General features: G+C 36.3%; 1 protein-coding gene across 1 annotated transcript in view; it reads right to left on the bottom strand.

Moving 5' to 3' along the window:
- Window positions 1-1304: 1304 nt before the first annotated feature.
- Window positions 1305-16205, bottom strand: part of WDR72 (WD repeat domain 72) — a 96717-nt gene continuing 81816 nt past the window's right edge. The window contains exons 19-20 of the mRNA XM_042876035.1: window positions 6883-6981; window positions 1305-1556 (exon numbers count right to left, since the gene is read on the bottom strand). Coding sequence (XP_042731969.1) covers window positions 1501-1556; window positions 6883-6981 — 155 coding nt within the window. The 3' untranslated portion in view covers window positions 1305-1500. The remainder of the gene's footprint in view (window positions 1557-6882; window positions 6982-16205) is intronic.

Raw genomic sequence — 16205 nt, 5'->3', positions numbered from 1 at the left:
GAAGCCATACCACTCCATGTCTAGATTGTTTAGTCACCAGAAATCAAATATAAGCCTGTATAAACAAAAGGCATGGTTTATCTATGATGATGACTCCTAAGAATAAGGAAAGCTTATGGTGTGATTTTTGGGTGGTCCTGTATGGATCCAGGAGTTGGATTCAATGATCCTTATGAATCCCTTCTATCTCAGGACATTCTGTGATTCTATGAAAGCTCCTCCTGAAACATACCAAATATGTAAAACACATTGACTTTTCTATAAAAGATGTCATTTTATGCATGGTATACATAATTCCGAAGAAAGAAAATTAAATATCTTTATCTGCCCTGGGCTTCAACCTATTTTAATTGCTGTATTTTCAGTGGAATAAAATTCAAATACTATTTCTTACGATGTTGCAGTCAAATTCAAGCCATAGTAATAACAGCAACCTGGTTTGGTCACACCTACAGCCACGACATTTCCCCACAAAGAGGACAAGGATTCATTGCCAGAGGATCTTGTTGCACTAAAGAAATCCAATTTTCTAGATAAGGCAGATTATGGCTAACATAACAGGAAGCATAATATCAGGCTATGATTTCCACCATCATACAAATCCAAACAATGCCATCTTCAAGTCTCTTTGACTTCATTAGCCCTCCTACTATTGATAATACAGAAAGCAAATGTGCTGCTCAGAGAAGCAGACCAGCAGAAATCCCTCAGAACTCTACGTGATATATGAGTCTCATGAACCGCAAATATTTTCCAAACACAATCTTTTTTTTTTTTAAAGGACAAAGATGTGTATCTTCTTTTCCCCATGAGCACAAACAGCAATTCCACAAAGCGCATCAGTTGAGAACTTAGATTGGCTTCTCCCATCTTCATACCAGAGCACCTTTATTCAGATTATACTGCTGGCAGTATAAAAGGAAAGTTCAGATGCTAGACATGACCAGACTTAAAATCAATTTCCCATGCAGACCTTTGAGCACAAAGTTGTTTATGTTTTATTGTTTCTAAATATTCCAGTGCATTTTCATTTAAATAATAATAAAAAAAAATCTCTATTTTTTCAAATTAGCCAAATGCTTTCTATTAGTGTCAAAATGCTATTGGCAATAAAAGTGAGAAGAAAGGAGAGAAAAAAATAAGTTTGATTATTTAAATTAGTTGCATTCAAAAGAATAATCAAACTGAAGCAAGTTTACAGTCAATCAGTACTTGGAATCACTGCTGTAGCTAATGAAAAACATCTAAAATAAGGACTCAGTATTTTCTATGTTAGAAAATATCAAATTAAATTGAATAACTGTAAATCTATTAGTGAGAGAAGTGTGAATTGAATTCAGTAAATCAGCAGAGAGCAGCTGACATTATGGAAGATATTTCTTCTGAAAATGAAGGTATAAAATAATAACCACAGTAAGCCACTCCATGTCCATTCCACCTTTATCTTATGTCTTGGCTGCTCTTGTGCATCTTCGTATTCCTTCAGCTAAGTGGGGTCTTCTAACACACCTTACAGGAGCACACCTTAGATATCCAGGGATGTGCCTTCATGTCATCTGGAAAAGAAAGAAACATATTTTGTTAAAAAAAAAAAAAAAAAGAAAAAAGTTATTTGAAAATCTTTTTGTAGATTTAGAATCTATATTTTTGTAATGAAATTAAGACTCAGCATCAGCACAGTGGTGTTAAAAAACCAAGAAATCGACATCCAGAAGATTTCTATTCTTTTCACATCATAATTGCAATTTACATGAGGAAATATGGAATCCAAAGTAGCTTAAGAGAATGCATAGCCTTCCTCAGAGTTTTTCTGTGAAACAGTCCTCCTCTCGTCTTCTTCACCTTTTCGTTTTGAATGAAACACTTTCTAATAGAAACACAAAAAATAATTTCAGTTTATATCTAATAGAGGATTTGCATTTCCTATGGAAAAAGCATTTTCAAATTATATATATATATATTTCAACAGAAACAATCCAGTGTTAGCTGTAAACAGTAGTAGTAAGCAGCTTTATTAATAAGGCATTAATAGCTAAATTTGTAAGGAGTAATCTCAGTCATCAGTTTTTAGCTTCATGACTTTCTCCCATTTAATTCATATATATTTATGTATTTACAACCTGAATTTAAAGTATTACTTAAATTAGAAGCACTGCTTATATACATTCAGCACTCTTTATGAGTACATGAAACACGCTGTTCTTTCCCAGCCTAATGGCTATCTCCTCAGTTTGTCCTATTGTCTGTCATCTATCTGCCTATCTATGTCTTAGACATAAAGAGAGACACATTTTCCTGTTGTCAACTATATAATCTTCTGGTTTTACAGTTTCATTTACAAGGTCAAACCAAACCAAACAAACAAATACTAGCAATGCTGAATGATGATGGGACACAGCAACACATTCAATACAGTGAAATTCTTATGGGCCTAATTTCTGCAATTATCTCCAGACACTAGCATTTCATACTCAGCTAATTAGTATCTGATCTTGTTATATCTTCACATTTTCATTTCTATTTCCTGCAGTTCAGCCTCTAAAAGATTGTACTTTGGGAGCAGTCAAAGATCTCTCCCATCTCTGTGTCAAGGTCTACCTAGGACATGCAACTATGGCAGACTGTGAAAACTGTTTGTATTTTCACTGTTATCTGTCATATGATCAGAATCACATTCTGTCCTGAAAGAAGAAGGAAAAAATTAATATCTACGATGTTATTGCAGTGAAGATATCACAGAGAGCAATCACGAGCTGCAGAAGGGACCAGCTGACTCAGTCAAACTTCCTGCCTACTGAAGGCCACACATACATTCTTACTGTTTACATGGTTTTCATCCAAAAGATAGAAAAAAATTTAATTCCAATCTACAGCTTTCAGTTGTTGCTTTGTTTTGCTTAATCAAGCTGAATTTTCCTCCATTACCAAAGAAAGCTACAACCTATTGCTTGATCTACTGCAATATCTCTGTTGGGGGAAAAAAGAGGTAAGGGGCATCTGTGCCTATATTGTTCCTTCTGACTTCCACTCAAATCTGTTTTTTTAATCTCATGAGTGCTATGCTTGCAGAAGCTTCTTTAATGGGACTGCAGCACATATGAAAACTAAAACATCTGCAATTGTGTAAACTCCTGCTATGTTCCTCTCAGATTCAGACTGACAAAATTCAGAGCACTTTCAATACCCTTCACTCTTAAGCAATGCCCTACGAATAGGATTATCTGCCTTCTAGGGCTGTGAATTTTCCATCACTGTTTACATAAGAATATTTGGGTGAATAGCTCATAGAACTCAGACATCTAAGTTTGATCAGCTTCAGATTCTTTCTCGGTTTCTGTAAGAGCAGAAAAAATGACTGCTGAAATGGAAAACAATGCTATGAATATTTATTTCTACTGACGAACCATTCTAAGGTGCAGTGAATTCTTTGCAGCAGTTCAATGTGATTAAAAGTTCTACAAAATTCTGTTGCAATTCCTATTTGATTATTATGTTCAAGGCCAGAGAAGAGTTTGAAAAGCCAAGGCTTTGCATATCAAACAGAAGTAGTCCTCAGCATGTAGGGAAAATGGCAGTGATAAACCTACTATTAGGCATTTGAGAGAGTAGCCCAGTATCTCCTCTGTGTGAGGGCTAAATAGACGTGAGCCACTATCACAGATAATGGCAGCTTGTAGGCACACAAAGGGAGAAACTAAAATCTATTTCACTTAGACAAGAAACTGCAGTCTGACATTTACCTGTGTCCATCACACATGAAAAGTGTTTGCTGTGAATTATCCAAGAGAAAAGTGCAGGTTGAGGGGTTTCATTTCCTACCTAAGTGTAGCTTGGATCACACACTGAATACAAGAAATCACAGGTAAATCTCAGATTGGGGTCTTGGTTAGTCAGATGGATTCCTGCCATCTGAGTATAGGCCTTTTTTTCCATGACTGCTGGAGGCCTATCTCTGGAGCAGTAAGAACGTGTACAGGAATATAAAGAGTGTGAAAGTAAAATAAGCAGAGTACTCTTTATGTGATTTAGAAAATTTAGATCGCTTTGAAAATAACTTTCACTCTTATGTCAAGGTTAGAGGCTGCACTTTTCACCGGTAGAAAGCACAGTAAACAGATATGTCTACTAATGGCTATGTACTCCAGCCTCACTGATGCTGGTAGGAGATGCAACAAGGAACCATGTCTAGAAATATTTGTAGTTCCTTTCTGGTATGCTGTTATACTTTCATCTTTTCCTCGTCAGAAGAGATAATAAAGTGAAGATATTTCTTAACATCACTTTTGCACATATAATAACATATTCTAAATGCAACAGAGTCTGCAAAACAAACATAATGACAGCTCTTTAGTTAAAGTTTATAAATGATTGTCAGTTGTCCTGACACTGAATATGAGAGAAAGCTAAATTCACAGGTTTCACCAAATCAAATGCCAACCTTCCAGGCACTCTTAAATACCAAGATCCATTTCAAAGTCAAAACACCTGAGAAACACTAGAGAAAATCTTACCCAACTGAATGCCATATTATTGTTTCAATGTTTGCTACTAAAAGTAAGTAGTAAGTTTTAAGTGAATGTAGTCTGTTATCAAATCTCTCCTTTCAAACAAGCACTTCGGTCAGAAGTGTCTTAATTTCTTATCACAGAATTTCATCCGCACAAGGAGCAATAAATAATTCATGTTCCTGGCTCTTTGTTGTGTGTCCCTGAACTGCACAGAGCTGGAAGGCTGACAGCTGTGTCAGGACAAGCACCAAAGATCTGACATGACAAGTGACTAACAAGTTTCTTTCAGTCTATAGTGAAAGAAGACAATGGCATAAAGTGCAAAAACGAAATCCTGAAACAAAATGAAACTGTTTCTTTCTCTTTACCTAAGTGTTTGCTATGAGCTTATTTCCGACCCATAACCTCTGGTCATTTTATAGTACTGCCCAACCCCCTTTACTCCTCACATTCGCCTGGCCATTTACGCCTGTCCACGGATCAATATGAGCAATTCTTGGAGAAATACGATGTCTCCATGACAACCAAGCCACAAATTCTCAGTGGAAAGCAGTGAGACCAGTAGTGAAATCTCCTGAGGTTTTCAGACCTATAAGACAAGATGTCTTAAAATGCAGGAATGGACAGAAACAAAAGCCAGAGTAATTCATTGTTTATTACCAGTTTAATGATGTCAGATGGACTGCACGGAACTCAGTTTTTAAGTTTAGATGCTTTATCAACATGTATTTTTGCTAGCCAACATTCACCTCCTGATAGCTTTTTATCTTTTCCATTACTTCACATAGACATGCAGAATGTAGAATTGGTATTCAAGTTCCCATCCAAATGTGTGCACTTTGCTACGCATAATAATTTAAATTAAGGTTCAAATTAATGTTATCTTTAATGTACATTAATTCTCACCTCAACACTTTCACATCACATTGCTGAAATTCTTTTTCACCTCAGAACAGACCTTGGAACAGATCTTGGGCAACGCACACTTTCACACAGAATCGTTGTAGAAACCATTGTACAGATGGTTTCTGAAGGATGCACCATGCACCAGAAACAGCTTGAGGTGGTCATGGCAAAGAAATTACATGGCTTTCCTTCCCAAGTAGATTACATATTTCTAAATCTCATACTGCCTTCTGCTGTACAGCAGTGAGTTCAAGACAACGTGGCTTTAAAATGAATACGAATTTACAATTCATTGGTTTCAATTATTCTAACGTATACTTGTGTTCATTTCTGTGGAAAAGATGAAAAAGGAATGTAGTTCAAATCAGGTATATGACGGCAGTTGAACTCCCAAGGAATCTTGGAGGAGTGGAGTGTGCTGAAATATAATCCCCCAGACAGGGGTCCTTTCTGGGTTCTGAGATGACTTAGGGGACCTGACATGGATTTCAGACTGCACCCTTTGACTGAAAATTAAATCTCAGCAGTGTTCCTTGGGGAAGGATCAGGGGACTGTTGGCAGCTGCCCCCTGTCAGCACAGGCTGCAAGATTTGGAAATCTCTTAACTAAGCTGACAGGCCACAGAGACGATGAATCAAAAATATGATACACGGATCAGCACACAAAGATGCAAGAGGGTACACAGAAACCAGATAAAGCAGGGGAGGAAAATACTGAGTGAAGAAAGATGTTTAACTCTTTCGTTAATGAGTACTATGTGCAGGTTTCATATATGGTGTATGTGGATCAAGCCCATAGACTGTAAGATTTTAATATTTAGTTGCATAGAATGTTTTAATCAGCTGTGATTGGATGTACTTCATACTTGTTTCCCCTTGGGTTTCATTTAATGAATTTCTTAGATATTCCATAACTAGGAAGATAATGATAGTACATGAAGATAAATCTTTTAGACACCAAAAATAATGCACTTTATGGATGTTCTTGTATTTAACTGAATCAATGTTAAGAGTCATTAAAATGAAATAATGGTTGTGAACTGATTTAGAGAAAAGAATCAAGCTATTTAAAACTACCAATTTGCTTTCCTCCAGAGATACAGTATTTGAATGTCCACTGCTAAGTTTAACTGCAGCATATACAGTGCTTCTAATTTTTCATAACCTCATTCTACCTTCAAAGGGTCAGACATCGCATATATATTAAATAAGAAGTGTAGTCCAAAACTAATTATAATGAACTAGTTGTGTCAGCTTTCTTTTTGGTCATAAAGACCTTATCCTTTCTAAGACCTGAATTCTTGATGAAAGAGGAAAGGATAACACTGTGACCCCTAGAGGTGACCGTTAATTTGACACTGCAGCTGCTAAAAAGGAAACAGCATTACAGTGTGCCTATTTTACCCACCCAAAAGCTGTGTCAGATTTATCACATGATACTCGGTAACTGCCTTGAAATGGTTCTCACCTGGATTCTCAGATTCTTCTAAGACACATCTGTCAGGTGCACCCTCTGCGTCTTGGAAGTTTGCCGAGTTTGAGCTCTTGTCATGCTTCAGCACACTAACTGGAGCAATAAAGAATAAAAACAGAGAGGGAGAGACGTAATTTATATTTAGAAACAAAAACTTCCTGATATTCTGCAGACCATTCAATGTTGAAGATGTATTTTATAAATACAAGTGATAGACTGAAATAAAACCCAAACTCAAAGTACTTATAGGCAGCCATAACACTGTTGAAAAGTCTATAGACAAGAATTCATCTGGGGAGAAGTTTGAGGCACTGGCTCAATCCTAAAATAAGAACATAATCTCATAACCATAAAAAGTGCTATCCTGTTTCATGAAAGAATGCAGTATACAATATCAAAGACTAGTTAGCTGGTTTAGTAATGGCTGGAGACAATCAGTAGGAAGAAAAAAATACGTTAAGATGAAAATATGTTGAATATACCAAGCTAGAACGTGCAATAAAATCAGTTGTAACTCAACATGCAGTAGGATACAGGTGGAAATGCAGTTTAGAGATGGTCAAATTTGATTCTTTTCATTAATTGCAAAAAATATTTTCATTTTTGAGTAGGGAAATATTTTCATGGAAATAATTATTTGTCAATATACAACCTGTAGCCTTCTTAGCTTTCAAACAAATTCCACATAGGTTTTCCTGAAAAGCTTAGGGGTATTTCTCTTGACAGTGTTCATTTCTTTCACTTCTGCTTTTATGAACCCGGAGCTACATTACAGAAAAGCAGACTAAGGACTAAATCTCAAATATTCAGTGCCCTTGAAACTCTCATTTCTTAAGGAAACAGTGGTGACTGGCATTAAGAAAGACATTTTTTCTAATATCTTTAAAAGTAAGCAAAATCCTAGACTTCAAGCTAGACCACGTGGATGAGGATCACAATGGCTACAATTCCAGTTTTGTCCTGTATTCAAAACAAGAAATTTATTCCCTTTTTGCATTTGATGGATTTTTTTTTTTATCAGATGAATATTTGCTGAACAATTAATTTCAGAACCCATTTAAATTTTCCAAAAATTTGAGTGAATTAAAAAAGCCTCAGTGTACTGTTCAGATAGGAAGATGTCAAAATACACATATTCCACTTCGTTATTTTGTACATTCCTTTGGTTTGCAGCTATTGACTCCAGGTCATCAAAACTTCCCATAATTCTCAACTCCGACATTTACCCAGAATCCATGTGAATCAGTCATGCTTCAGCATGACTGTGGAGGCAGATCCTTGAAAATGCAACATTACAATATAATAAAATAATAAAATCTATGACTCTGTACATTTCATCTGGAAAAAAAAAAAAAAGCAAATTAAAAAAAGTTAAAAAGTAGATTTTGCTAAGAATAGCTGCCAGAGATGGTAAGTACACAGCATACAAACTGCCTAGGAATAGCAGGAACACAGGTTACATTTCTAACATTACAAGAAATGACAGTGGACTTGGATCAGTGGTCAACCTCTCCACATAAGGAAGAATATTAGTTCATAACTCTGCCATGGAAGTGTTGACAATACAACCTGCATTAGGAAAACCGACACTGAAGAATAACTTACAATAAATATGTTCTTTTCCATGAAAAACTATGATGTGCAGGAAAAAAATGTCTTCAAAGATTTTTGTGTTTTCCTCGGATTTTTACAACATCTAAACAATTTTCCATACTATCTGAAAGCTGGCATTCCCACTTCAAAAACAAAAACTGGAAACCACGAGTTTGCATATTATATTTAGACATTTCTTTTGTTCCCAATTTATTACAACACTTTTTCTAAAACAGTTCATTCTATCAAGTACTCAGCTCTGTTGTGCTGAGTGATAGATTGAGCCATTACAGCAGCATGAATTTATAAGACAGAACTCTTCTGAAGCAGAGCAATAAGAAAATTTCCACCAGAGAACTTTGTGGTAAAAGGGCGAAAACAAAGCATACAGCAGCACCTCTAGAGAGAAGGAAAAATCATAAAATCACCTCTCTAAAAAACTAACACTGACCAAAAATTCAGAATCAGCCTTTTGAAATGGAAACCTCCCAGCTTCAGGATCAACTGTGAATAATGTTTTCATTCAGTAAATGACTCTGAGTTTCTCTTGGGTCTACTTATAAGAAGCGACATAATTTGAGCTTAGTTAAGATAAGGGGATTCCAGTGGAACAACAACAATGAAAAACTGGCTTGGTGTTTAATTTAATGTGTAATGCGGTGCTGAAGCAAAATATACACCTCTGAAACAGATCTTTGATGGGGACGGACCAAACAGTATAAACTCATTATCATATATAACACATTTTTGATTCAGTTCAGCTCATTCTGTTAACTAAAAGAATTGAAATGCTTAAAGCAGGGCTACTGGGTGCACAGTTTTCTAGGCATCCCCACAACCAGACATGAAATCATATCTCTCAGCTGAGATACATGCGGAACATGCACCAAGATTGACAAAAATGTGTCTAAAAGGTTAACAGAGTAAAGGCTTTGCCTCAGGTCTGGGCCAAACACGCAAAAGTGACATAATAGAGGGGTCTGTTAAAATACTGATGTAGGGTTGTGGAAAGAGCTTTCAGTTAAACACGACTTGGAGGTATAAGGAGCAGATAGCTCTAAATCAGAAAGTAGTGGGAAGGCTTGGAAGAGATAACGAAGAGATCTGATTTAGTTCTTTGTTCTAATGCCAGAAGAAATGCCAGATAGGCTGAGAACTGGTAATGATGAGATGACAGCTGACATAGATGACATCAGGACACTATGAAGTGATGGGAGATACCAGAGAAGATGGAGTTATAGAAGCCCAAGAAGGACAGAAGTGAGATGAGAAAAAGGGATCAGGAGCAGAGCTGATATAACCTGATGTGATGGAAAACAATGATGAAACTTTCACTGATGGCAGGTAGGAAAGGAGTTACAGGAAGAGTTTAAAAGGAAGCAGAAAACAGAGATGGAAAGGGCTTTTGCAGAGACAGAAAAGCAAAACTCAATTAGCTATAGCTAAAGTAGAACGAGCTGCTGGAGAATGGTGGTCATTAGGTGAAAATGAGGCTGGCAAGAGGACCTTTCAGAAAATCAGGCTAGGGCGACTTGTGCAAGTGAGGGAATGTATCTTAACCTTGTCACTTACCCCAGTGTATGCATATCTTCCTACATAGAACTCAGGCAGATACACTTCACAGTACCCTAGTTTATGATGTTACATAACAGTGTAGTGAGAAAGAAAGGGATTTAGGCAGATGCCTCCAGGTCTCTTTTTCTTTTTTTTTTTTTAAACATCAAGTTACATGCTCAATTTGAAGAGGAAAGTACCTTAAAAATATCATAGAAGATGGAAGAACAAAGGGAATTGAGAAGTTAAAAATAAGAAAAGAACAGTGTGGCCCAAATAAAGCATGAAAGTTAAAAAAAGCATTATATAATTTTTGAAAAAAAAAGTTTTTAAAATTCCATTTAAATAGATATCTACTTTACTGTGTTATAGAATTCTATGCTCAAATGTCAGTAGTGGAAAGATAGTTCTGAATTTCTCATGCCCAGGACATTGGTGGAATTTCAGAACTAATGGAACCATTGACAGTACAATCTTTGCTCGTTCTGAGGATACCCTGTCCTATACTGGGTTTAAATGAATCCTAACATTACTTTTGATTCCATTTGAAAGATAATTTGTGTAGCTCAAGTGATGTAAATATCTAGAGTGTAAATAAGCTCCAAATCTGCAAGTCAGAGAAAAAAGTTAAGCATCAGCCATTTCTGATAAAATGACCCCAATTATTTTTTAGCTCAGTAAAATGTAATTTAAGTTGCTACATAGATAATAGAAATTACTCTTGTTAAGTAAAGTAAAAGGAGAAATTTCATGGAGTCAAATGACATCAAACAGCATGTTAAAATGAGGTATATCTTCCTTGTACGGAATCAGTCCTGAGAACTGCAATAATTTTTTCCTGATACATATTAATAAGCTCTTAAGAATTGTTTACTGAACTTGATTGTCTTATGTTCTAGCACTAAAAAGAAAAAGACAGGCAAAATAGGTGTAAAATTTAGAATAGCAAATGAATGCTATCACAGTGCTCAATGAAACATTCATGTAAACAGTTTCCAAATATTTCAAATGCAAAAAAGAAACCCAAACAAATTATTTCCATAAAAATATAATGGACTCATCTGTGATAAGTCTATGAAAGAATGGCCTTTATGTGAGAGTGCTGCAAAATGATAAGCTCTTCTTTGTGAATTTGTACCAATCATGGCAACAGCCAATCACTACCTTATTTCTTCATGTTATGTTTGAAGCCCTGAAAGCCTTGTTCCACTCAGAAATGAACTATCACATACCAAACTCCAGGAAACCTGTTCTTTATACCAACTTGCATAGGGCAGACATATTGGAGAAAGCTTGCAGAACACAGGTGAATCAACAAATAAACATTTCTTTCTAATAAGATGCTTTGTGTATTCATCAGAGGGATTAATAATTTGAAGACAAATTATTAAAAATAATATATAAAATTATTAAAAACAAAAAACAAACTGTTGATAAGTATTCATTTCCAAAGGGCTTTAAACCAACTCTGCTGCAATGCTGCAATGGCAGTTCCAGGATGCCCTAGGCCTACAGTTACCATATTACACCCAAGGAGCTGGGCTGACAGCTGGGAAATGCTTAGGGTACCATTTTTGAAAGGACGTTTCTTAGTAAAACTTCATCAGAAATGTCTCCAAAACTTCAAACTGAAACTCAGGTTCCAAAACTAGTCTTCTTTTATTATTTGTTTTGTTTTATATTTCTGTTCCACAAATTTTTCCCACTCTTCCCTTAAACGTCTAAAATTTTTGCACCCTACATCCTGACTTGTTTAACATGGGAGGCTCTATGTTGTACACATAGGGAAGCATCTCCTTTTGTCTGTTCGGATAAGATCCTGATAGCTTCATGTCAACCCCCCAGCTCTGGTATGAGAAAAGGTGCACGAGCGCTGTGCATCTCCATGACATCTGTGATTAACAGTCCTTTGTTGCTTCCTCTTTCAATAGCTAAGGATTAGTGGGCTACATTGTTTTTTTTCCGTGTATTTTGATGCTAACCTAAAAGGAAATAATTATTTCACTAATACAAAAAATGCAAAAGGTACTCATGTGAAATAGTATGGTGAAATAGCAGGTGAAATAGTAGCAGTACTTACTACAATCAGCTAGAAGCAAGAAAATAATGAATCAACTCCAGACTGCAAGGAGCACCTTCCCTTACAGTGGGATGAGAGCAGTGCAATGGAGCAGTGTAGCAGCAGCCTGGGGCTGTCGCCTAGGTGTTACCAATGCTGAATAGAGCACACAGATGACCTCACAGCTTTTGCAGGTGATACTCCTGTTCACAGAGCCTGCTATGGGGTTTGCCTTTGTTGCCACAGTGTGAACACTGTTGAATCATTCTCAGTTGGTATCCAGATCGTTTTCTGAAAAACTGTTGCCTTGCTCTTACCTCCCATCCTGTCTGTATGCAAACTAACCCAAGTCCACCCAGAAACCTTGCTTTCCAAATTGAATTCAACTTTGGTGTTTTTTCCCAAATCATTTCTCAGGCCATATAACCACTAATTCACTCGAGGGATGAAGGACATCAGTTGTTGGTCCTTTCATAGTCTTTAGTCCCATTAAAAATAAACAAACAAGAAATAAAGAAAGCATTCTACTGACTTATTTAGTCAACACCTAATTGCTGATGGCATGCCATTTTCTGATGTTTGAATGCCACACTCTCTAAGTCTCCATTATATTTAAATTTTAAAAATAGAGATTAGGAAAGGAACCCTGCAAAATGTGTAATTCTAAAGTGAATGTAGCATCACACAAGAGCTAGCTGGAACAGTTTCTGAAATAACCCAGCATGGAGCTAGTCACATTGGAAGCTAAAGTAATTTAAATCCTTGCATTAAATGCAGTAACAGGTCCAAACACTGACGTGTATTACATGCACAGCTCATTCTGCAAAAATATGAACCACGCACCCAGAGGAGCAGGAGCCAACTGCTGCACTCTGTGTGCAAATGAAGTTCATTCCACTCCCTTCTTGAATTGCAACCAAATAACTTATCTCTTAGAAAAAGTCTAAAATCTGTTTTAAGATTTTTCTAGATTTTAAATTAAAACACACAAACAAAACAAAAACACACTAGAAACTCTATTTTCCACCCCTCTCTATAACTATGAGGACAGAATTACCCCAGACAGGAAAACGAAAATTTTCAGTGATTTTTTCCCCAATATACCTTGCAGTTTTATTCACCCGGAGGGACTTCCCTTCTTCTCGCAACTAAAATATGGCACTGTGTAACAAATTACATTCTCAAAGGACATCCATTTTTGTTTCATTAGTGCAATGAAACATTCATTCAATTTTAAAGCAGTTGTCTCCATCTTAGTTATGATTTACACCAGAATGTGCCCATGTATTCTATGTACTGTATATAATAAAATACCCAACTAGTTAAATTTGTCTCAGTGGGTTCTGCTACAAGAAATAAAATTATTTCCCATAAAATCCCACAAAGCGTTTATTGCAAAGCTCAGAGCATATGCTTCTGTAAAACTTAGGAGGATTATGAAAAGGAAAATGTAACCTCGAGCCATCCTTAACTCTTCTACCACTACATACTGCTTTTTCTTCTCCACATCCTCTTTAGCCAGAAAGCCCACATGTCTTTTTGACAAAACATGATGTAGGACTGAGTCGTTTAATCAGTTGATTATCATTATTAGCACCTCTTTTTTTTAATTATTAAATACATTTTTTTCTTATAGGAATTAGGAAAGAAGGCCTCACTGCAGTTCTGGTAGTTACTAAATAAATGTCATCTCCTATCCTGTCTGTATTTCTAAAAAATATGAAGCATATTAGAACAATGGTATTGGATAGTCCATACTGTAGATATAACTGCCTATCAGTACATCAATGTCTTCTCCAAAAACAACAAACAAATCGGGAAATCCATACTTCAGATTTTTAAAATTACATTACTGCTAGTTTTTTTCATGAAGATAGATTTTTTTGGTATTCAACTGTAAAATGCTTTTAATTACTTCTTTTACACACAAGAATTCTAGTTGTTGATTTCTTCAATTTTCTTTCAAAAACCAAAACGAAACAACAATGTGCAGCACTTTATGACACTCACATATCCCTCTGCATAATGTGGATCTTATCACTTGCATATCCTTTCTGTCTCTTGATCAAAGCTTTCCAAAAGGCTTAATCCACAGGGAAAAAAATATACAGAGAATCTTTATTAACCTCTTCTGTCCAGATTATTGTTATTATTTTGCATTATGGCCTTGAAGATGCATTACTGATAGGGAGGTAAAGCCAACTCAGCACAGCATGAAGCTGCTGAATGGCTGCTGTATGAAAGTGGAAGTACTTATTTCCAGGACATTTCTGTGATGCTCCCTACTGTTAAAACGTTATCTGACTTTAAAAGATTTTCAGTTCAATTGTAAGCAGTAAGTAAACTCAGGCAGTACAGTATTGTATACTGAAGAGTTTCACAAACTGGTCAAACAGGCATTATTCCAAGAAACTAATGTTGTATAGGACTGCTTCCTGGTGGCTGAGACCTCTGATTGGCAAAAGACAGCAGACTTTTCAGTCAGCAAGCTAGTTACCCATGGATGTGGCTTGAGGCTGACACACAGATTGACTGGTTCACACTAATTTACTTCACACAGATTCCATTTATCTCCTAGAAGATCCCCTGGCAGCAGCTTATAATGGCATATCCTAGGATGCCTGCCTGCATGAGTTTTTAAAGCGGCAGAGCTTGATGAATCTAAGTCCAGAAAACAGTTCACAGATTGAGGACTAGGTGCAATCAAAAAACATCAAGTAGCACAGCTGGGACTTGCTAGCTTGCTTGACTGGTTTGAGCAGCTGAGCATTAACTACGCTTGCTTTCCTGCTGGCAGCCCTGTGTCACTAGGACAAATAGGAGCACTACCTGACAAAGAAAAAGGGGGGGGGGGGGGGGGAAAGAAAAAGAAAAAGAAAAAAAGAAAGAGGAAAAAAAAAAGAAAAAATAATAAAAGAAAAAAGCAAAAAGAAAAAAAAAAGAAAAAAAATCAAAAGAAAGAGAAGAGGGAAGAGGATTATGGCATTACACAGAACACTATTAACAAAAGCAGGGAAAACTCATTAGAACATTTAATCTTTACTCAACTTGAGGATTATCAAGCTAAATAACATTCTAGTGTGCAAGTTTTGAGGGTAGGAATCTATAAAATTTCTTTTGGTCATGCTAAAAGTTGGTAAGAAAAAAAAGACCGGAAAAAATCTAAAGCTGTTGCCATTTATTTCCTATTGAAAATAAAATTATATTCAAGCTGGTAACACACGTACTGTGAATAACAGTTACCAGTACGCTGCGTTTTACAGTATAACAGTGAGATATGGGTCGATGTAATTCCTCACCTCCACAGAGAACAACAGACTTCAATAGGAGCAGGCTTATATTTTTAAAAAGACTAAAAACATAAGCTTACACTGTAGCTCTCCAAACTCAGGTAGACAGAGGGTATTTTTTAAAGTCCCTGTCAGAAAGGAAACAAAATTAATATTATTGGACAGTAACATTTCACAGCAAATGTACTGTGAGAGATACAAAGCACATTTAGTACTTAGGAGGTTAAAGACTCAGCTGTAGTGCTAGTTGATGAAAAAGTAGGATTAAGGCTTTAGTATGAGTCTTGACATGATCATGTTGTCTGCCTGCTGTCTTAAGCTTTGAAAAACAGCTGGGATCATCTTCTTCTAAGCTCCAACTCAAAGATGTTTAAGCAGTTCCCAATCCAATTAAACAGAGGTAAATATAAGGAAGGGCCCTACTGAGCCCAATCATCTTATTTCTTTAATGAAAAACGGCACAATTGTAGGTTACACAACTCCTTAATCTCACTTTAAACCTAACAGACTGCTGCCTTAAAGTGCACATGGCAGGCCCAGTTAACCCAAGCATTCTGTATTGGTGTGCTTAATTTTGGTCATTATCCGTTATTATGTTACTTGTAATCCTAAAAGCCTATGATTGTGTCCAGATATTTGGCAAGGATTGTACCTGGATATGTAGGGATTCCTCTTCTAAAGAGTAATGGATTAATTGGATACTTCTGTATGAGTAGTAGTTGGTTTTGTAGTGAAACTGCTGTGCAATTTTTAATTTGTGAACACCGCTTGCTTTCTCTTCTGTCCTTTAAACAAGTTGTCTTCTTGAACATTAGCCACGC

Source organism: Lagopus leucura, unplaced genomic scaffold (assembly GCF_019238085.1).
Source record: "Lagopus leucura isolate 7727_CA_CO unplaced genomic scaffold, USGS_WTPT01 Super-Scaffold_100015, whole genome shotgun sequence".
Taxonomy (NCBI): domain Eukaryota; kingdom Metazoa; phylum Chordata; class Aves; order Galliformes; family Phasianidae; genus Lagopus; species Lagopus leucura.
The sequence above is the reverse complement of the archived record's forward strand: the minus strand, read 5'-3'. Positions and strand labels throughout refer to the sequence as shown.